Source organism: Papilio machaon, chromosome 15 (assembly GCF_912999745.1).
Source record: "Papilio machaon chromosome 15, ilPapMach1.1, whole genome shotgun sequence".
Classification (NCBI taxonomy): Eukaryota; Metazoa; Arthropoda; class Insecta; order Lepidoptera; family Papilionidae; genus Papilio; species Papilio machaon.
The window spans coordinates 3,084,381-3,108,627 of record NC_060000.1 but is presented as its reverse complement, the minus strand read 5'-3'; the positions used below and the strand labels follow the sequence as shown (position 1 = coordinate 3,108,627).

Sequence of the window (24,247 nt, the reverse complement as noted above, 5' to 3'; positions counted from 1 at the left end):
AAAAAAAATGTCACGAAGTGGTAATACTTCTAAATTGAATGTTTATGCTAAGAATTTTATATTCAAGTGTTTTATTTTTATTTTACACTAACTGACGCCCGCGACTCCATCCGCGCAGAATTAGGAACGTAATAAATGGCCTATGTGTTCTTCCAGGCTATATTCTATATTCGTGCCAAATTTGATCAAGATCCGTTGAGCTGTTCCAAAGACACCTTCAAGCAAACATGCATCCATCTTAACATTCGCATTTATAATATTAGTAACATGATTTTTTTTTTAAATTTGTATTATTGTACAACTATAACAATTGTACAATTTGTATAATTGTATTGTAGACGTGCATGTTATTGGACTGCTTGCGAAACATGTGCGTGAAACCATTATGTATGAATAAAATTTATATCATAACGTTCTATATTTTATAAAGTACTAGCTTTTACCCGCGACTCCGTCCGCGCGGAATAAAAAATAGAAAACGGGGTAAAAATTATCCTATGTCCGTTTCCTGGTTCTAAGCTACCTGCCCACCAATTTTCAGTCAAATCGATTCAGCCGTTCTTGAGTTATAAATAGTGTAACTAACACGACTTTCTTTTATATATATATATAGATAATGAAAGTAATCATTCAAATGAATTGTTACATGACTTCCAAAAGGTTCGCTCGCATTTACTTTCATATTCCCGTTGCTCTGTTTGAAACGACTACTTGAGACATGTACCCGAATATCGCTCCTGTAGCTACTTCAGCCCGCGCCCTTTATAATTTATCGCCTAATATTAGCATTACGTAACTCGCTAATATTTTATTCATACCCACGTACATCTTATCAAATTTGGCTTTTGAGTTCCCATGAACGGATAAATATTAAATATTTGAAACTCGATAAGTAAGCAAACCTTACCCGGCGCAGCTTATCTTCTCGCAAACGAGATTACAAACTTTGACTATCAATTTTAAGAAACTTTTGTGAGTTCGAATTTGGAATATGATAAAGGATTTAGCGAGTTGTTGACATTTCGTGTGCCATTTAATTTGTTTTATTGCTTATCGATGTAAATGTCACTGAGGGAATGTACTTCGTCATTAAAAAATCTATAGGTTATTTCTGGATAGGCTTTATTACTTACATTTTATTACAATAAAACAATCATACTGCCGTGGACTTGATGTAAGTTTGCTTCCATATTTCGTCTCCCTCTCAGTGTTTTTTAAAAGACGAGATTGTTGTAGATTTTTCTTTATAAAAACAGTCAAATAAATATAACATGCAATTGTTTGTTTTGTAATTCATACTGATTAATATTGTGTAAAGTGATGGACACAATTGTGTATTTCATTATGTCAAGCAAATCGTCTTATTTTCATAACCTGACCCTATAAGGCCGGGTGGGTGTTCGCGGCGAGGAGTTTCGCAAGCCGACCCTTGGACCGACACTTTCTCCGACTTGGAATAATGTTAAACGTCGTTCCGCGCGACCCCCGACCTTTAGAAGCCGCTTACATTCGACGACAAGCGATTAAAACTGTACTTCTGTCAACTGTCGGTACATATCGTTTTATTTCACAAATGAATATTTCATATCGTCGTATCGTATCTCGATTGAAACTTTATTCACTTTTGGTGGTAACAAACAAACGTCTTTACATCCAACTGTACATCTTACTAATGTTATAAATGCGAAAGTTTAGTTGGATGGATGGATGGAAAGATGTTTGTACAAAGGTAACTCCGTGACGGCTCAACGAATCTTGATTAAATTTGGCACAGATGTAGGACATAGTCCGGAAAAACACATAGGCTACTTATTATGTTTTTTTTTTTAAATTTCGCGCGGACGTAGTCGTGGGCGATAGTTAGTTTACGGCTAATTAAATATTATAACACAGTAACTTTATATCCAATATCGTCAAATGTTAATTAAGTGAATTGTGAAGTATCTTTACTTGGACTTGAATTTATATCATACTGTTATTAATTACGAGTATGTTAACCGTATAATAAATAAATTTTAACACCGAACATTTTAAAATTAAAGCCTTGTAAAAATATTCTATTGTTATGGGGTTAGATTGTGCGGGTTATAAATTTATCCATCAAACACATACGTGTATTGAATTAAAATTTTGACCACACCGCATCATGAAATCGAATTTTGAATAGACTCGCTGAAATGTAGCTATACAAACAATTTTAACGAACTAAAATTTTGTTTAAAAAATATAACTTTTCCAATGCAACGGTTATTTAAACGAATATTTTTTTTATTTTATTTACTGGTAACTTCTCAATTTTGTCCCTACATAGGCTGATACAAGAAATACTCTGGGCAATAGGGTCAAGATTTACATAACCATCTTGTGTTCTCCTTATTTGTATTTTATATTTTGTTTTTTAGTTTTCTTTTTACTTATTTTTTTTTGTAAACTTTAACATTATTAAGTAAATGTAAATTAAATGAAATACAAATTAATAGTATTAACATACAAAGCGTGATGCACAAATATTATTCACTCGTATAATAAAATTGACGCATAGTAATCACATAAGTGACGTCAATAAATACATTGTATAAGAACATATTGCTATCCCTTTCACACTCGTTGAAAAAAACAGAAACAACGATATGTGTCACAATATAACTGTGCAATATATTATTTTAATATATTAAATTACATTTCAACATTCAATATTAGTTTTTTTTTAAAGTTTCATTGAAAATGTACAGAATCAATTAGTTAAAAGAATTTTTGAAATTGTAAATAAATTAATTAAAACGTATATTTTCTCTTAGTTCTGCTATCGTAATTTTATCTTGGTAATACAATCTGAACGGCAATGACCCAATGACGCAGCAAAGGGACTTAATTAATGCGATGGCGCGCGCATGCAAACGTCAACAATGCGCTGCGATTAATTAAATCTTTTTAAATAATAAAACTACTCCTATTCTCAAATGGACAGTACAGTGGTGTTTTAAAACCAAAGAGAAATATGTGTTAAATGTTTATTGTGTTGTAAAACGAAATTTAAGTGAAAATTAAATCAACAGTGCGATTATGAACATTATTTGCAACAGTTTGTAAACAGTGCTAAAGTTTATACTTGTTTTAAAAATTAACAACTTTTGTGTTCTTATTGTGAATAACTTATAAAAATAATGATGCTAATGTGAAACTCGACACATAAACTAAAAAAGTGAAATGACGATTTAGTGATGTGTACTACAAGTTACCCTCATCGATATAAATTATTGTGGATATAATATCACTAGATGAACAAATTTAATGAAACAAACGTCGTGACTTTGGCATATTGCCCAAGCTTGTCGATGCACTGTAATTGACCGGCGGATCGATCCCGGACTGACCAATACTTTTTGTTACTTTTTTCTATTTAAAAATTATTTTCTTTATCTGTTCTCAATTTCTTTACTCATTTTATTATGTTCTCTAAACACTTTCCAATTTAAATAAAAATAAAAAATCTCGTACATTTTAAGAGAAACTAGAAAATACTTGGAAAAGAAATACTAACTAATTATATATAAAAGTATGGCGTCTAAAACAAATGCTAACGCAAATTTAACCAACACTGGACAAAATACGGCTTCGGTAACATGCTTCAAATGCAAAAATATAGTTGAAATTAAAAAAACTGCACTTTGCTCAGTATGTAAAAACCGATTTGAGTTAGAGTGTGATGGTTACCCAGAAAAAACATACCATCTGATGAACCAGGAAGCCAAAAAGAAATGGCGATGCAAAACGTGTAAAACAAACGATGTTGTTAAGAGTGGCATCTCCAACATAACAACTAGAAGAAAGCGCATCCCAGACCGTCCACCAACGAGCAGCACCTTAAGTAACACCGGAGAACAAGTTTGCGTTGAGCCTTCGCTGAATTTCTCCCTCACTTCGGACTCGCACATTCTCACCGACCACAATACATCAGATGAATCAATGTCGACACCTACTAGATTGTCAAAAATTGTAGAAGACAACGACACGGCAACAATACCAGTAATGAAAAATATGATATCCCAGATGAGTTTCACGCTTAAAACTACACAAAAGGAGTTAGAAAACCTTACATTAGAAAATAACAATCTTCGTAAAATTTTAAACAAATTGACAGCTGAAAATAAACTTTTAAAATCGTTAGCTCAGTCATGTCCAACAATAGAATGTAGTCTCGGACCCAGTGATGAAACAAAGAAGAGTGAATCTCCACTATATGATGAAAGCGTTATATTATCTTCTTCCCCCGTTACAAAGTCAATAAGTAATGATCACGACATTGATTCTACCTTACTAAACGTACGAGAAATAATTACGAGCTTACAACTTCAACTACAAACTGCGGAGGAAAAGATCATGGCCTTCAAGGGAAAACCATCGGTAACATCGCAAGACGTAAATCATAAACATATAATAGCGATGAGAAATGATAAAACACATAAAACGTCAGAAGCACAAAAACGTCTGCCTTCTAAGCAAATTTACATCTTCGGGTCGCAACAATGTGTCGGCCTGGCCGCTGCAGTTTCACATTCAAGATGTTACACACAATACGAGAAATATCAACTTATTGCTGAAACTAAACCATATGCACCATGTAATGAAGTTATAAAACGCTGTAAAACTGTAAAATTAGGGCCTGACGATAAACTTATTTTATGTATAGGTGAAAATGATAACAATATAAAGTATGTGCTGTCTCAACTATACCGCATATTAGACACTTTTAGTAATAATAAGGTTATTGTTTTAAGCGTTAAACAAAATAGTCTCCTAGATATAATTAAACTGAACAAGGCTATCGAAAATACGTGCAAACTTTACAAAAACTCTTGCTATATAGATTATAAAAGCTCTAAACTACTACCGGATATTATCAAAAATATAAACTACACAATCGATAGCTGGGACTATGCTGATAAATTTTTAAACCCAAAAGAAATAAGAAAGCAAATTGCTAATACTAATTCTAGTAAACAATTAAAACAACATTTAAATAAACCAAAAAAAGGCACGATACCTTATTACTTTAAAAAATCTATAGAAAGCGTATCCGAAACAAATCCAATTGTTAAAAAGGGGACTATACCCTATTATTTTTCTGTTATAAAAAATAGAAGTAGGTTTTTTCGCGCTTCAGAATATACATGCAACAAAACATAACTTTAGAATCTTACATCAAAACATTGCAAGTGTATTATCGAAAAAAGAATTAATTGAAGTAACTATGCAGGAATTACGAGAACAAGACTATGAACCTGATATAATATGTCTTTCTGAAACGTTTATAAAAAAAGGGTATGAGATGTATATAAAAATCTGGGGTTATAATATGGCAGCAAATTTCTCTAGACAAACACAAAGAGGAGGAACATGTATTTTGGTTAGAAAGGGATTGGACTTTAAGGAAATAGCTTTTGTAGGAAACTATGCTGCGCCGAATACATTTGAAGTCTGCGCCGTAGAAATAACAAATACAAAGTTAGTAATTATCTGCGTTTATAGAACACCACAATCAGATCCCATGCAATTCTTAGAAAAGTTAAATAAACTGCTTCATGATTTTTACGTAAAATATAAATCGAAAATAAATATAGTTATAGCGGGTGACTTCAATATAAATACACTTAAGGAAAATAATGTAACTAATAATCTAAAAGACTTATCCCTCAACTATAATTTAAAGCTCCACATCAATGTGCCCACACGTAAAGCATCTTGCATTGATCATATTTTAAGTAACATCCCAAATGCGACGGCTATGGTTTTACCACTTCATCTATCTGATCATGACACAGCGCAGCTGTTAAGCTTCCCATTGAATCGCCTAGCTCAAAAACGTACCATATATTTTTTATATAAAAGAGATTATAGTCTAGACAATGTTAGAAGGTTTAAAGAATGCCTTCAAAACTTATCCTGGTCCGATGTATACGCGGAAAATGACGCTAACGCGGCGTTTAGTAAGTTTCATGACCTCTTCCGTGTCTTCTATAATCTCTGCTTTCCAAAATTACGTATAAAGATAGATCTTAATGCTAAAAAGAATCAAAATTGGATAAGTAAAGGTCTTAAAATAAGTTGCAAAAATAAACGAATATTGAGATACCAATATTATAAAAATAAAAACAATACTTATAAAGCAAAATACAAAGTCTACTCAGGTCTTCTAAAAAAATGTATTTACAAATCGAAAAAGATTGCCAACATAAAGTATATTTCTGAAAATAAAAATAAAAATAAAGCCATCTGGGCCGTTATTAAAAATGAAATAAATAATCCAAATACCAAAAATACTATAGAAGAGGTCATAGTTAATAATAAAATTGTCACGGATCCTCAAGAAATAGCTACGGCCTTTAACAATCACTATATAGACTCGATACATGAAACACCACATGACATAAAAGAAGCATTGCTTTGCAGCAGTAAAAATGTTAATTCGATGTTTCTTAGACCTATGACGGAGAGTGAAGTTAGAAATGAGATACTATTACTAAAAAACACAAGTTCTGAAGGTTACGATGAAATTAACACAAACATTTTAAAAAAATGCGTTGACGATATAACTAAAATTTTAACACATCTAATAAATTTATCTTTTGCCTGCGGAATTTTTCCAGATGCACTTAAACTATCAATTATTAAACCCATATTTAAAAAAGGCGAGAAGTGTGATGTTAACAATTACCGACCAATAACTTTGATTCCGATTATATCCAAAATATATGAAAAGTGTATGTATAAGCGACTTATAGATTTCTGCAATAAAAATAACATAGTGAGTAACGAACAATTTGGCTTTCAAAAAGGCAAATCAACTACCCTCGCTATTTATACACTCATAAAATTAATAATATCAAACCTTAATAATAACTATTTGACTACAGGCTTATTTGTTGACTTATCTAAAGCGTTTGACCTAGTGTCACATGATTTTTTACTACAAAAATTAGAAAAAGTTGGTGTTAGAGGACCCCCTCTCCAGTGGATATCCTCTTATCTTAGCAATAGGCAACAAAAAGTTATTATCACGAAAATAAATGGAAACAGGGACCTTGTACCGTACTCATCTAGATATAGACATAATAAATGTGGCGTCCCACAGGGAAGCGTACTTGGCCCTATTTTGTTTCTTTTATATATAAATGACATTATAAATATTACTAATCACAAATGTGTATTGTTTGCCGATGACATTTCAATTATAGTAACTTCTAATAAAAAACACGACACAATAAAGGACCACGAGACTAATATAAATATGACAATAGATAATTTAATAAAATGGCTTGACAATAATAATCTAAAAATTAATCTTAGTAAATCTGTATATATACAATTTAATAAAAGTAATAACAATAAACATAATTTTAAACTAAATATACCAAAAGTAAAAGCAGTTACGCATACAAAATTATTAGGAGTAACCATAGATGAAGATATAAATTGGAAGTTACACGTTAATGATGTAGCTATAAAAATGAATAAGTTCGTTTATGCGCTAAAACAAATAAAAAATATAACAAACATAAAAACAGCTCTCATGTGTTATCATGCATATGTTGCGTCAATATTGCGGTATGGATTAATAATGTGGGGAAACAGCACTGATCGAAATAGAGCATTTGTAGCACAAAAAAAATGTATTAGAGCGATGTGTGGTCTGCACCCACAAGATTCGTGCCGACCCGCGTTCAAAAACCTAGGTTTACTACCACTGCCAGCACTTTATATTTATGAGATATGTATGTTTGTACGGAAGCATAAAGAATTATTTACTGTTCGCAACCGGCGTGACCATTTTAGATTAGTACTACAAGATAATCCTAGACTTACTAAATATACTAATAGCTGTTTGTTTATGTGTATACAAATTTATAACAAGGTACCAAATGACCTGAAGATGTTAAATGCCAGACAATTTAAACGGGGATTGTATAATTTATTGCTTGGAAGTGGTATCTATAGCGTAGAGGAATTTTTGTGTGGTTGACTTATGATAAATCTATGTGTTTCTGCATGGTATATATTTTTGTGAAAATTGTATGATTTTTGTAAAAATATGTAATAAATGAATTTGAATTTGAATTTGAATTTGATGTTCTTAAGCTAAGGCCGTATCTGAAATTCTCAGTACGCATATTTAGATTCTAATTTGTATTTTATTTAATGAAATCTTAGTAATTATTATTACAGATCAAATACTTCATTTGATATTTAAAATTATTAGGTAGAATTTTAGTAATTTGTGACAATTACATTTAGAATTTGTGAGGACGTAGTACATCCATGTCTCCTCATCCCCAACTTATTCAGTTCTAAGACGAAGCGAATGCTTGAAAAGTACATCGGTAAATCTTCTGCACTTATGTTATTGTTTCTGACTTAATTAAGTGCTGAAGCAATATTTTTAAACCGTAATTCTTGTGACTTTCAAGCAAAATATTACGCTGTAAAAGTATATTATATTAAATTTATTTTCTTACTTATGTCAACTTAGCTCTTATTTGACATCGTTTTAATTAGCCTACCTAGCGATACGATAATTATCGTCCTTGACTTCCTTCGTACGTGTTAGTAACAGGTGGTAAGGTAAAATGTAGCAGTTGTAAGGTGTACTCCTTTTTTTATATTAGTAAATTTTTAAAAAAGCTAAAATTGCTGCTTAATAAATCAAGATCTTACGACACAAATATTAACGTCTTTTTTATTTTAGTCCACCAGGTGAATTGTACGATCATAAAATAACCTAAAAACATCAAATATAACGGCGTTGTATTTAGCATTGAGATCGCTCGTAACGGTTTCTGTTGTGAAAACATAATGGGAAAAAATACACGAAAAAGAATTTAAATTCAAGGAAAATGGTTACATTCCGCGGGAAAAGTATCGTCGGCGGAAATTGCATTTTGAATACGTCGACTGCGCTCAACACTAATGCCGCAGTTATTTTGTTGTAGTGTTGCGCTTTCGGCGAACGTTTCCTCTTCGCGATTTGTTGACGCGCCCCTCCAAACCCTGCCACACACCGCAGCGCCTCGCCGGCGACGCCATATCCGTTGTGCGCGAACAGCTGGCAAATTGTTAATCCCAAATAATATATCAAAGACCTTTTCTACATGCCTCAGGGAAATGACTATTTCGTTTGAATATCCCGTGTATTGTAGTAGATAAATATGAAAGTTTTGGTTAAAGTTAAAAAGCTTATTTAATACTTCACCATAACATTTTAGGTCTGAAATTAAACAGCGATTTAAGCTATCGACAAATTCTGCTCCTTGCGGTGATTCATCGCGCAGTTAATTAAATACTGTGGTGTCCCTTGATTAAACACGAAATAGTAGAATATAGTAATTTTTCGATATTTCAATAGATTTTATTTATATAAAAACCTTTCGAGGCTCTCCAATTAAGAACGGTTGGGTACTGTAAAGTTTAAAATCCAGTCAATTCATAAATCTACGTGTTGTGATCCAATTAATATTAATCCGCGCTTCACAGTCCCGCGCCGTATTCAATTCAGAGCGGGACGTTTCAATTTCGTTTGTGAGCCGAGTTTTTATTTGTACGCCAAATTAAATGTTGCCAATCAAGATTTTATCTCCACAATTCCCGTGTCCGATCGCGTGACACCATCGCATGCCGCCCCCGCAAAGCCCCGCACCAATGTCATTAGGATACATGTAACGCATTTAGATAATCAGTCCTTTTGCTACGCTCCCGCTTACCCATTGAGAAGATGCTTGTAACTTTACTGTACACACATATTTTCAAAGAAAAATGTAAAAACTTTGGTACGAATTTCTCAAACTTTTTTTCCTTACGCAGAGTATCTACGATATAAATCTTAATTGTAAAAAGTTTTTATTCAAGTTCTTTTATGGCTGTAAGGATGCGACTTGAATATAATATTAAAAAAAAATGTTTAACAATGTCTTATAACAAACAGTACAAAGAAAACGTTAAAAATAATAATTTAAGACTTTAATTCGTTTAATTCCAATTGATAATTTGACGTTTTCTTCTTTATATATTAAAGTAAAGATTGTGTAAAAGCTGAAATGTAAAAATTGTAAAACTTGTACCATAATACACGTTTTACATCGACAACATAATATCACGTAAATAACAATCGGCTTTTGTAAATTGTGTTCTCAAAATGTAATCGCTGTAAAGAATGAAAAGCAAAGTTTAGTATAAACTTGTTTGCTGACATGATATTTGCTTGTGTTATTTCCCTCTAACTTTGTAAAAAGGTTTGTTTATAGCAGAGAACAGGAAATCGCTTCTGAGACGGAGTTGCTTAGAAAATAAGTCGGAACATCGAACGGTATAAAGTACGACAACGAGCCATTCCCAGGAGAATCATTGATTCCTTTCTATCACTATTTGATAGAATCGAATCCATTTCATTCATTTTTCTTCGCTTGTATAGCGAAGCTTCGTATGCATAAATAAAGGCATTCTGAATAACTTATCCGCTTGTAGTAGTAGTGGAAGCCAATACAATAAAGCAAACAATAAGGTTAAGCTTTCAACAGCTATATAGTCGGACGTCGACCGGCACAATCTGCACTCCTTGCTGGCTGAATGCCCCACCCGGCAGATGGCTTTTGTAATTTGTTGTATTATCTAAGTCCTGCTATAAACTGCCAGTTTTAGTTAAATACAACTTGTCTGCTACAACAAAATATTTTTTAGTTCTCGAAAATCATCGCGAATGGAGCGCTGCACGAGAAAACTTAACTTTTTTATTGCTCACGAACATAATGTTTTTGGAATAGGAATAACATTATCACGAAACGTTGCCAGAAAGTGAAATAAAATACTAAACGACGCCATTACACCTACATTCTCATTTTTTTATTATTCTATTATACTTACCATAAGTATTGTCAGTATACGCTACGTTGAATTTTAATCGATATACTCTTTTCTTTTTTACGTTACGTTATTACAAATAAAAATTGGCAACGTACCGTTGAATATGAAAGTAATAATGTCTTAAGATATAAATAATATCATTGAGTTCGGAAGTAGAATGGATCGGAAGGCGGGACGATTGCCAAGCCAGCCAATGAACTGTCAAAGATCATGTGAAATACAATCTCAAGTTCCGGAAATTCAGTTAAAGCGAAATAAAACAAGCAGTCGTTCGGGTTAGCGCGAGTATACGTTGCTGCAACACGGGTTTACTCGAGTCAGTTACTGTAGCTTGAATACTGTTTGAATTAAGAGACAATGCCGCGCGCCAGCCCTGAACAATGGCGAACCGAAGTACATCTTACACTGTCTTGTAACACGCAAACAGGTCGATCAGAAACCGACATTGTACATAACTACTTCCTTTTGTTGCGATATAGCGACGGATAGAAGGTCTAGACAGTTTAAGTTGAAGAAACTCATTATTATATATCTCTTTCCTGGTTTGTCTTTAACATCGTAAAAATTTATATTGCGACTTGGGTAAAGTTGCCACCCCATTATTGCTCTCTATGTTTTCAACAAAAAATATGTCTTTTAATAAAATAAACATGATTTCATTTTAAATAACATCCAAATATTGTGGCTAAGAGTTTAAAAATAGTTTAAAAATGAACAAGGCAAAAGTAGGACTAGGATCCGAGAGTACGACGTATTTAAATGTAAACGCGTTTATAAGATGTAAACAAGAACACAGAAAGAAATCACGGTGGTGACATATGACAGCGTAACAAGTCATCGCACTTATCAGCAGACAAGATAGCATAGCAACGACAGGCTGTGACGTAAATGATATGCTGATGGACTGTAATGACAAGTCCGGATCGCGCGGCACGTTTGCCTAGCTGATTGTCTCGCGGGCAGGCCGGGGGCCGGCGGCCGGTGCACGCTAATGTAGTCGGCCTAGCAACGCTCGCCAGTTCCATTCACCTCTCACCGAGCGCAAACGATCATATGTCGAATACGGCCGCGCCCGATTTCGAACCATTTCGGTTACAATTGCCGTAAATAGACACGATAGGCATATCGACAATGTTCATGAAAAATACCGTATGTCGCACTATCCAATGTTTGAATTATATGAACTGGGTTATTAATAGTATCCGTTACTCCCTTTCTAGACGAACAAATCCAATGAAAAAAGACTATTCTTTGATATCCTTATAATTAATGAAAAGAAAACCCTAGCAATAAGTCGAAGTAATACCTACGCTCACAGTGAAAGGTCACTAGTAGTGCTTCAATTCATTCGATATCTGCAAAATTAGTGAGGGAAAATTAGATGTCGCAGAATTTAATATGCAATTTTAACATGACTCCTTTCTATAGAAATATTTTATATGAGAGCGAGCGTCGAATCTTAAATCTTAAAATGTGATCTAAGGACCAACAATAAAGCAATTTGTCAGAAATTGTATTGTGGCATAGCCCTAGCTCAGGTGCTGAACAAGGTCGTATGATAACGTCGATACAATGGCCGACGATTCCCACGATGTAAATTGCTTAGTGATGTCATCGTCGTTTACAGTCTAATACTAAAACATACCTATCATAGTGCCAGGGCACTGTTGTGATCATTATTAAGTTTGTTTAAAAATCGACGTCTGCGCGCGGCTCGATTGAACGACTCACCAGCACGGCTTTATTTTACATTACATTACTAATATATTCTACCATATGATACGATACGATGATTTGACGAAGATTTGGTCTGTTATAAAATCGCTTGTCGGTTCGGTTACTTCTCAAATAGGAAGTACCACCGAGTAATTAAAAAAAACGACTGTGTAACCACAAGCCTTCCTAAAAGTTAAACTATTCTCACAAATCACCCACAAAAACATAAAAATACGTAAAGAACATCTTCACGCACACGTGTAGATTTATTATAAATTGATGTGTTGAAATTGTACGAAATCAATCAAGATTTCTTGAGCCAGGGACATAAACGTGCGTCAAATATTCTATGCTGAAGTATCGGGTTGGCTTGTTTTGGATTATCAAATGGCCGATTGTTTGGCCATCGCTCGGCAACAAACATGTGTTCAACGTTCGTTTACTGGTCAGCTGGTCACGTGGATGATCAACTTTTTGACCGCCCCCGTACGAACTCGCTTTATTATCTGATAGATTATCTCTCGCATGTCAAGTAGTTTTGAAAATCGTGCGAATGAATAATATTTGAAAGAATGTTATATATCCTAATATATAGTTATTAACATTGTTGTGTTAAGATTTAGTGGTCTTTTAACGCGAGCTTGGACAAGATGCGATTAATTTTAGGAGGTAGGAGGAGGATTGGTAGGAGATAGGTATAGGCCAATTTTACCTGATACAACAAAGAAAAATGACGGGTTACAACTAAACTAAAGGAATTGTTTTCTGTTTCTGCCCTCCTACTTTATGAACAAAAGCACTCTTTCATTTGTAATTTCTCATAATGAATGTCTCATGAAATATGGATATGACTGTATATGACTATATACCCATACTTTACGACTACAGCCGGAGTATTGTATAAAACAAATTTACAAGCGTCGCATATAAAGCGAAATGTGCGGTTCTAGGAAAGATTTTACCGATTAAGAAGGCAGTGTGGCCGGAGGTGACGCGACGGGGGGACGCATTCACTGCCTTTCACTTCCCGCTTTTGTTACACAGCCACTCTACACGACGGAAAGGCAGACGGCCTTGTAGCTCGCGTGCCTGCTAGCTGTCCCTTGACGACTGACATAACGTTTTTCTATACATGGATATTTAACATGTATTCAGTAAATAGGCGAAATTGTTGCCACCACTGGGGCTTCCTACCGCACAGTTCTGTTTGGACGTAAACATAACGTCACGGTCAATAAAAATACAAATAGCTCCGAGGCCATTATAGATGCGGTCATGTAACATTCGCATGTGCTAGAGCGAGGCTCCAGGGCCACGGTGACCTTGGCTTTTGAGCGGCGACTTTCACGGTTAGACGGCCGCAGTTACATAAGATGCGCGCGCGCAGCCATCGCCGCTCTGTGACGACATCGCGACCATTCACCGCCTGGTCAACCAGTTTCAACAGATACAACAATAGAATTAAGTAACAGCAATTTATTAACAGATGCTGTGTTTGATCCAATAAGCTTTCAAACGTTAGATAAAGCTAAGCATATTCTATTTAATTCAATAAGTACGCAATGAAAACTGTCGTGAACGTTAACTTACGCATCGTCATGCGTCGTCTATGTTCATTAAATTCGAAACCGGTTCCTACAATCGAATGAATTAACAGCAGAGTAATGATTTAACGTCTCAGAAAATCACTAATCGCAAAAGGTCAAGAACGTTAGGCAAACATTAATCCAACCATATCATTCAACCATAAATCCATTTTACGAAAAAAAAACCTTGTAACGATGGTAACGCTTTGAATTTGACTACGAAAGGGAACATACGAGGGAAACATTAGGTTGCTTCAACTTTTTAATAAGGAACCAATTTTTAGTAATGAATAAAGTTAAAAGAAAAGCGAGAGCACCTACTCGTACAAGTGGAATAATTTTAAATTCACGTTATTTATAAACGACCACTGATGGGTTCACAAATAAATATCTGGATATCCGATATACGAATACGAATTGATTTAACGTAATCATATTTACAGATCAAACGATCTATCTTGACATCTATGCCAATTCGTTTGATCAGCGTGAGTATTGTGCGACCGAAAAAAATTCATTAAAATGACAGATCACTTACGTCGTTTGGTTTCTGTATTTCAACAAAGTGTTGGCTTTCATAAAAGCCATTTTTATATGAAACCATTTGTCAAAATTGACATTTACGAGTATCAGTCGTTTGCAGTCGGTATATATTATATTTTCGTCTACCTTCATATTTCGTCCTCAGTTTTGCACAAAATGTACCTGACATGGCATTAAACTGTGGCAATTTGTTAGTTTCAGACCGATTCAGATTTTAAATTCAAACTTACCTACCACAACTAGAGAGACCTCTTGATAGAAGTATGATATATTTTAAGAGCATTGAATAAAGTCATATGTAATAACTAATAACGTATGTTTGTTTGTCTATCAGGTACAAGAGCGGGGTGCGCTCAGTGAGGGGCGGGGGCGGCGGGGCCGGCGCGGGCGCGGGGGGCGGCGGCCTCAAGGCGCTGCCGAAGCGCGCCCGCACTCGCTGCAGGGGAATGAACATGGGCCAAAAGCTGTCCGGCGGAGTGAAGTCGGTGTCGCGCGAGTGCACGGCGCCATTCAAAGCAGTGGTGGCGCGCGAACTAGCGCCAGAGCCGCCGCGGCCCGCGCGCCTTGACGCGCTGCTGGACGCGCCGCCCGCGCATCCCGACCTGCAGCACAAGCACGCATGGAATCCAGAAGACAGGTAAACATCGCTCTATGGCTTATGGTGACGTACAAAATCATCGGGTATTAGCAATTTCTTTTATTTTTCACGTCTTTTCCTATAGTAAATGGACTAGAAGATTAGCGGTAGTCGTTCGATATATTATTACAAAATGTCCGTTATTTCATTGTCCGTCGCTATTCATTAATATAAAAATCGTCTCAGGTCTTATTCCTAATTTTTTCTATAATGGACCCCATTTAAATGCAGTACTTGTCAATGACGCTAATTATAATTAAATTTGATGTCTTATTTGCACTATATGCAATTCGATAAAATTTTACCTGTCACCTCAACGATTTTTAGGACCTGACTGATTCGCTATTTCTTATTCAATTGGAATACGAAGACGACAAAGTTCGTTAACGATTCAATTGAGTATTTGCGTCGTGCACAGATTTCCGCCAATTGAACCGGTTTTTCCTTTTACATTCACTTAATACTTAATGAACTCCATAGTGTTGTTAATAGAGGCCGCCTGGCCCACTGCTCTGAATCGTTGCTTACTGAATCGCAAACCACGTTACCATTCTTCTGAAGTAACGAACTCGTCATTATTATTTTTCTTTCTGAAAACATCAAAATTCAACATCGTACTTCAAATGTAGTGTTAAACACTATTTTCTTTCTATTTATGATCTTAAGTAATGTGTTGGATATACGATAATGATTTTGATCCGGAACATCACTAGTCTTAAGACAAGGCTGACATAATCTTGTTCTTTATCCGGCGTATTGCTACAGACTGCCTTGTACGTAAGAGTAAAAAACAAAGAGCATACCAAACTATGGCTTATAAGAAAAAGTATTGTCCTAGCACAACTGTGTTGTTAGAACATTAACAGTTTACAATTCGATTACAATAGCTGTATTATTCATTTTAAATCATCATTATTAATACATAATACCAAGAATTACTTTGCAGTTTATTACGAATACTATAAAAGTGTTCCGTTTATAATATGTACTATGTCGATCGTAGAACTGCAACGAAGTAGTACATTAGTTTTTCCTCAAAGCAAAAACAATTCCGCTTTGTCTTGTGTAAATGTTCGCTAAAACCATTTATGCGTCAGTCAATCGGGATTACTGCGAACTCTAGACTGATTACAATAAACATTAATTAATTATCTAAGCTGTGGTTAAGTAGCACGATTTATCGTGGGTTTCTGAGACCAAAATCCCCGTTTAAAACATATTGTTATCTCTGTTTTGTCAAATATAGTATAGTATAATATACAGGGATGATGATATGTTTTATGCAGAGATTTGGTCTCAGAAACCAACCGTTAATTATTTACTTATAAATACTTCACTAATACAAATATATTAAGATATTGTTGTGAAGTGAACTAGAGGAAAGTATCTGATTTTTTACTTCATCTCCTTACGAGTACCACCCTGGATTCGGTAACGTGGAATTATTGCAACATTTCAAATGATAATATGTTATTACAATATGACTTTATAAAACTGTATACAAAAAGTAGACAGACAAAAAGGCGAAGAAACGTAATAACTTAGACAGACATAAGAAATAAATGTGTTATAGCCAGACCAGAAATATAAAAAACCTCGCTATATTGCGAAAAAATATGGCACCAATTACTTTACGCACATTAGAAAATAACATAATGAAGCTGATTGAATCGGCTCCAGGATTTTTATGTTCTTAGGTTATGCTTTAAATATAATGTAAGCTTTAATTTATCCGCATTGCACGATCGTGCTGTAGAGTTTCAAAGCTTAGTCGGCACGCGGCGCGCGACGCCATTGTGAGTTGGACGTGATATTTATAATTTAATTCTTCAAAAGGTACGCTAAGCCGATCATGCTCGTGCTATCTTTCTCAACTGAGGTAGGTAGATGTATTGGCCCTACAAATGTGGATACTTTAGCTGGCAAAGGAGAGAAATAAATTCTGATTGTATAAAAAGTTCTTTCACCGATACCTCTGTATGAAGACAAACGTACTAACCCTTGGTTTCTGAGACCAAACTTTCTGTATAAAATATATCAGTCATTATCTTTGACAAAACAGAGATAACAATAAGTTTTAAATGGGGATATGGTCTCAGAAACTTACGGTTATTAATGTATAATTATTTATATATTTGGTTTGGTTTTGAAATATTTTTTTTAAAAGTAGCTGTCATCTGCGACTTAAAAAGTAATTTAATGCGTTCCAAATTTCATCAAGATCTGTTCATGTGATCTATCCAAACTTGCGCATTTATAGTAATAGTAAGAACCAGTAAGGTTACCACTTCACGGTGTGAACATTTCGTTTCTGTTGGTCTGTTTGTAGTACCTTCTAAAACGGATCGCCCAATTTCGTGGCGGCCTCCGTAATCGAAATCTAATATTTGCCCGATCGCTTGTAGCCCTGTTTCGGAGAAATCGATCAAGCTGCTCCGAAATAATGAGCTTTTTGTACTTTCAAAGGCCCAGCAGGTTCTTGTGTCTCAGATTAACACTTTTTTCCCGTAAATTATGCGAGTCGTTCTCGCAAATAAATTAAATAATTTATGATTACTATTAGTTTATTTCGTCTGACAAACTTACAACGCTGTTATTTTAGGATAAGACACAAAAAATATTATATTTCATTGCCATGAAACATTAGAAATATAAAGATTAAGTTAATTAAATTATTCAAACTTTCGTGAGACATTATCACTAACTTATATAGAAACGGCTAAAACACTCACGTCTATATATCCGGTGTCGTCACCGACTAGTTTCGAGCCCTTCGGGGGCCCTTCATCAGGGTGAGTGGGACTGGTATTATTTCGCGGACGCGGCCCGTCGCTCACTGAAAATAATCGTCGAAATAATACCAGTCCCACTCACCCTGATGAAGGGCCCTCGAAGGGCTCGAAACTAGTCGGTGACGACACCGGATATATAGACGTGAGTGTTTTAGCCGTTTCTATATAAGTTAGATTAAGTTAAGGAAAAAAATTTTTTTTTTAAAACATGTTTAAAACAAAATTGATTTCATTATCTATTAAGTTGTGATTTTACAAAAAGTAAATCTCATAAAGCTCTCAAAATAACTATTAAAATTGTAATTGACTGTATGGCATGCGCTCTTTAAATCCGTTAAAGACAAAGAAAGCGGCAGGGCATAGACAATTATACATGAGACCTTCAGACTATGTCCTTGCCAATGTGTAAAACAATTTGGCTGATGCTTTATACGTTTTTGTAGAAGATTGTTTAGTTAAGGCGAGACGTTAGGTCCCGCGGTACCGGCCGCCCCCAGACGCATTTACTTTCAAACATTTATGTCTCGCCCCGGTCACTTTCGTCACTTTCGTCTTAAATGGCCTTTTAATTGTTCCCTTGCCATTTTTAATTTTACATCACACTTATTTGTTTATCTTAAGATTGAAACATCGAAAAATCTAAATGTACATTTAAATATTAGGACGAAGTATGCACAGGTGGGCACAGTTAATCGAAAAGTTAACTTCGTTAATCGTTAATTCGTTAATTAAAAAATTAACTTCGTTAATCGTTAAAGCGTTAAATTCTCGAAAATTTAACGCAAGTTAAAGTTAATCGTTAACAGTTAACCATACCAAAATTATACATACTAATTTCACACTTATTGTGGCGACACTTGTTTAAAATAGTAATTTGACTATACATTCCGTAACAAATTAGTATTGGAGACAAGTATGAATGCATTATAGTATATTTCATTACGAGTGTGGAAAGCCTGTCATTGCAGAGTTCCGACAAATGTCTACCCGAGCCGAGGCGCAGCCGAAGGTGAGGGTTGACAGTTGGAACAAGTTGTAATGACAGTTCCGCACGTGTACGTATCTCACTAAAGTGAGATGAAATAAAATGAAAACTAACCTAATTCATTGAATCAAATCATTAAATCTGATATTGTAACAAATTAGGAACTTCTTTCTAGAAATATTTGCATGAATCATAAAAACTTCAATGATTTTTTTTTGTAAAAAACTTCGTGGTTGGTTTTTTCTTTTTAATAGACATTATTTTGACAGTTGGGAAAGAGAACGCACGAGTTTGGAAAAGCTAGTGAAAAAGCACGAGTAAAAAATTGTTTTAATACAGTTGCTAAAGAAAGGGATTGGCGGGAATTGTAGGGACGAAGAACATTCGGAATGTGGGCTATTACACACTCTTGTTTTATATACTCGTAATGAAATATACTATTTCGAACCTTCTTTTGATTTTGTCCTGTTGGTCACGTCTTTCCCGGACGCTCTGATCCATCACACTTGCACGCGAACTTCACATATATCAATTATCAAATCGTTCATTCACCATTCGAGTCGCCGACAGTCGCCCAACATAGATGAACTTATGAGCGTGGCGTGGCACGTAATTTAAACAAAATGACAGCACGTCCCCAAGTTTCTAATTTAACGATTAACGGACTTTTTTAACGGAAGTTGAATTTAACGGAAGTTAACAAAAGCGTTAACACTTTTTGAAGTTAACTTAAAAGTTAATCCGTTAAGCAAAATGTTAACTTCGTTAATAAACGATTAACGGATTAACGAGTTAATGCCCAGCTCTGGAAGTATGTTATTTACATCCAACGGTAATTAAAAATAGAATAGAATTTGCTTACAAATTATAAGCCATTCCAAAGTAATGTTAATTCTTAGAAGAAATCTTTATAGTATATCTCGAGCTTGAGAATCAAAAGTTGTTTTGACTTGAAGAGTTTCGTCTTATTTTGTAATGAACGCTTACACGACTATTTCTAAGAAACGTTCTTATTAAACTCCGGCCGAGTAGCGCGACTTCATAGTCTCCGAGCCTCGCTTCAAACGAATTCTTACGATTTTTTTAGTCCCTCATTCAAAGTTAGTTTCCCTAATAAAATTTCATGCAAAAGTTTATTTTACTTCTGATTGCTTCCAATCAAGCAATGCATATGCAAATTTTATACCAGCCCTTATCGTATGTAAGAAGTATTGAACTTCATAATGTACCTATATATACATATATATTATGGTTGATAGTTTGTTACGGCAATCTATGTATCTGTGTCGTGAGCCAATATTAATTGTTTCATTTGATGAATTGGTGCGTGAAATGGAATTGAAATCGTGCAAAAAATTGTTCATAGTTGATCTGACAATTGATAATGACGATGTTTCAATATAATTTTTTTTATGTACTAATGGGTATGTATATTGTATTGGCAGATCTCTGAACATCTTCGTGAAGGAGGAGGACGCGTTGACGTTCCACCGGCACCCGGTGGCGCAGAGCACGGACTGCATCAGAGGCCGCGTGGGGTACTCGCGAGGGCTGCACTGCTGGGAGGTGGTGTGGCCGGCTCGCCAGCGCGGCACACACGCCGTCGTCGGAGTCGCCACCGCACACGCGCCGTTGCACTCCGTCGGCTACCAGAGCCTCGTCGGCGCCACCGACCAGAGCTGGGGCTGGGACTTGGGAAGAAATAAGGTAAACATATCACTTTCTGTGATTTCTATTCCCATTGCAATTGTTTGGAGTTTGGAGTAGTAAAACTAACAGAGTACGTGTTTGTGTGTGTTGCAGGTGTATCACAATGCGAAGGGCACGGGCGGCAGCGGCACCACGTACCCGGGCCTGTTGCGACCCGATGAGCAGTTCCTGGTGCCCGACCGGCTGCTCGTAGTGCTAGACATGGATGAGGGCACGCTCGCCTTCTGCGCCGACGGCCGCTACCTCGGCGTGGCGGCGCGCGGCCTGCGCGGCAAGACGCTCTACCCCATCGTCTCCGCCGTCTGGGGCCACGCCGAGATCACTATGAAATACATCGGCGGACTCGATCGTGAGTACTCACTCTTATTTCAATTATGGAGTTACCCTCTCAGCGAGATAGTAATTCAAAATTAATCTTCTTAAAAAATAGTATTTATCTACAAATAAATGTATCAAAGGGTGCTAATTCTTTTCAATTTAGTGTCGGATTATACATAGTGCAACTTGTCCGTTTCAGCCGAGCCATTGCCACTAATGGAGCTGTGCCGGCGAGTGATACGACAGCGCGTGGGGCGCAGCCGACTGCGCGCGGCCGCCTCCCGCCTCGCGCTGCCGCCCGCGCTCACCGCCTACCTGCTGTACCGCGCGCCCTAGCGCACCCCGCGCCCCACGCGCCCCACGCGCCCCACGCGCACCCCGCGCCCCACGCGCCCCACGCGCCCCACGCGCACCGCCACTGCCGCGGCGACAGCGCGTCGCGTCACAGAGGCCACGCCCACTGCTGACGTCATCACACAGGCGCGCCACGTGACGCCGCTGCAACAGCTGCAGCCCTCCGCCTCGCGACACCGCGCTCCTCTCTAACAACACAATGTCTACTTCCATCTGACTTCAGCACCGCTACACCGCTACACTCCAGCCCTCGGAAAGACTCGCTCAGCAATATTCTTGACTAAAATGAAATGTGTGTTAATAGTTGGCAAATTATTTGCAGCTTTTTGTTTATAAACTAAACATTGCTTTGTGTCTCCATATATTTACAATGAATGGCGGTGTGCAGACATGTGGGGGAAGGGGTCGCGCCACTCGGCAACCTATCACGTATAAACTCGTAGACATGTAGACAAATCCTATACAGATTGATTCTGGCGCGGCTCACACGACGCCGCTGCGTTATATATAACAACTGTACCAATTTCTAAACGACTACACTCCACAGCTTTTCATATAAAATATGAACCAATACATACATAATATGAAATTATTAATGGATAATATGAACTGTAAATAAGTGATAATTTTGGCCTCTCATCAATCTCAAGACGTGTAAATCTTGTTATTATATACTGAACGCAATTTTTTTTATTAATTTTCTACTAATTTTGTGCTCCTTACACTGCCATTCTCTCTTAGAGATTTTTTAACATGCTATGCAGATTTTTTTATTTATCTAGAATCGTAATGTAGTACGAAAAGCAATATAAGCACAAGAGTGAGGTCAATCAGCGAGTCGTTTCGTCATTGGTACAAGCATTCAGCGCTATTTACTTTCACACACTACAATTCCAACATGCATACCTTATTTTTATTTTAATGTTATCTGTGATAATTATACTTTAAATAACAAATCCAAAATCCACAGATTGAATAGCTCAATCGTTTATCGACTCTTTTTTTAATTAAATTTACGTCTTAAAAGCCTGATATAATTAATAGTGACCATTGAATTAGAATGTTTTGATTCAGTTCCGACGCAGTAAAGAAATGGTGTGCGAATATTGTACTGTACCGTTACCGATTAATAATCAATGAACGATTTTAATGTACGATATAATTTTTAGGTTAGAAATGGCATTAATTAATAACCAAATTTGTCTTTTTTTAACATTGACCAATAATGCATGCCGCATTCTCGACGCCATATTGATCTCTGAAGGACACGTGTAAAGATGCGGACTGCGACAACTCACAAGCCTCGGTCATTTTTAATATGAGAGATGTCTTTTTTATTGCAAGAGCAGCGACAGTCGGCGCCGCGGGGACTAGCTTTGTGCCGAATCGAATTTTTAAATCGCAATAATGCATACAAAAAAAATATTTTTTAATATTTTTTTTTTCACTCAATCTCGTGAAATAAATTTTTTAAAAATGTAATTTGGTTCTCTGTTAAAGAATTGTCTATTGTGAAGTTACAATCAGTGTCGATTTGGTGTAAGAAAGTGCAAGCGGCCCCGCGCCCGCTGCGCTCGCACTAGGCCAGTGTATCGTTGGCTAACTTACATACTATTTTATAGCTCATTAAGTGACTGGTTTTATTTTTAGTTTAGTATTTTTAATTCCTATTGTATAAAAAACGTGTGACTGTGTGGTGTATATACATATATATATATCTACTTTGCTACACGGATTACTTAGTTGTACGATTATGATGATATTTTGCTAAAATTATTTGTCGAGCACTCGAATGCCCGTCTTGTTCCGTGTTACGTCTTCTTTTATATATTAGATTACTAATAAAACGCAATAATTTTTATCGAAATTAGTATTTTTAAAGCACCATATTAAAATGTCAGCCATTTTGTTTTGATTCGAGTTAGTTGTTAAAAGCATGTATGAATAAGTACTTCCATTTTAATAAGATTTTTTCATATGTAGAGTGTACGGCAAATAGACATCCGACGTGGACTCACTTTTGTACGCGTCAATATTCACATTCCATCTCCGGAGCAGATAGTATCGCTTCAGTAACAGACACTACTTTATTTTGTAATAGAACGAGTGTTATGTGAATATTGAACACTGTGAGCAAAATTATATTAACTGCCAAATGCGATACGTGTGTTGATGTATGAATGTTTGTGTGACTGCGTGTGTGCGTGTGTGACGTGTTCCGAGTCCTTTAGTGAACGGATGTTCCGGGAAGGCTGTTCGTGTAAAGAGTTTGTGCGTTAGAAGTATATTTTCGTTGTGTAAGAGATATAATCATTATATAAATACACCAAGATCGATGTACTATTGATGCATCCCTCGCGCCGGACCCGCTCCGGACTCGCGCCGGACCCGCTCCGGACTCGCGCCGGACCCGCCCCGCGACCGACGCGCCTCGACTAATGTTTAAGTTTTATTTTGCATCATTTTGACATGTCTTTTTATTCCAAGGGTCCGTTGCGAAGGATTCAAAGTAATATTATTATATAAAATAAGCGTTTGAATTCTGTGAACCGTCAAACTTTTAGTCCTGTATATAATTATATCATTTTGCGGTGTTTTACGACTTTTTTTATTATAAGAGGAAATGCATTTTAGTTTTATAAGTTGTAGGCAATATAATGATGTGGTCATTTCTAACAGTCAACTGCGATTGACA

General features: G+C 36.0%; 1 protein-coding gene across 5 annotated transcripts in view; it reads left to right on the top strand.

Annotated features, from left to right (window-relative positions):
* The window catches only part of LOC106721038 (protein gustavus), a 93,325-nt gene extending 71,791 nt beyond the window's left edge, over positions 1-21,534 (top strand). For all 5 annotated transcript variants that reach the window (XM_014515899.2, XM_014515897.2, XM_014515895.2 and 2 more), the window contains 4 exons: positions 15,091-15,393; positions 20,616-20,877; positions 20,974-21,229; positions 21,398-21,534. In XM_014515899.2, coding sequence (XP_014371385.1) covers positions 15,203-15,393; positions 20,616-20,877; positions 20,974-21,229; positions 21,398-21,534 — 846 coding nt within the window. In that variant the 5' untranslated portion in view covers positions 15,091-15,202. The remainder of the gene's footprint in view (positions 1-15,090; positions 15,394-20,615; positions 20,878-20,973; positions 21,230-21,397) is intronic.
* Positions 21,535-24,247: the final 2,713 nt, after the last annotated feature.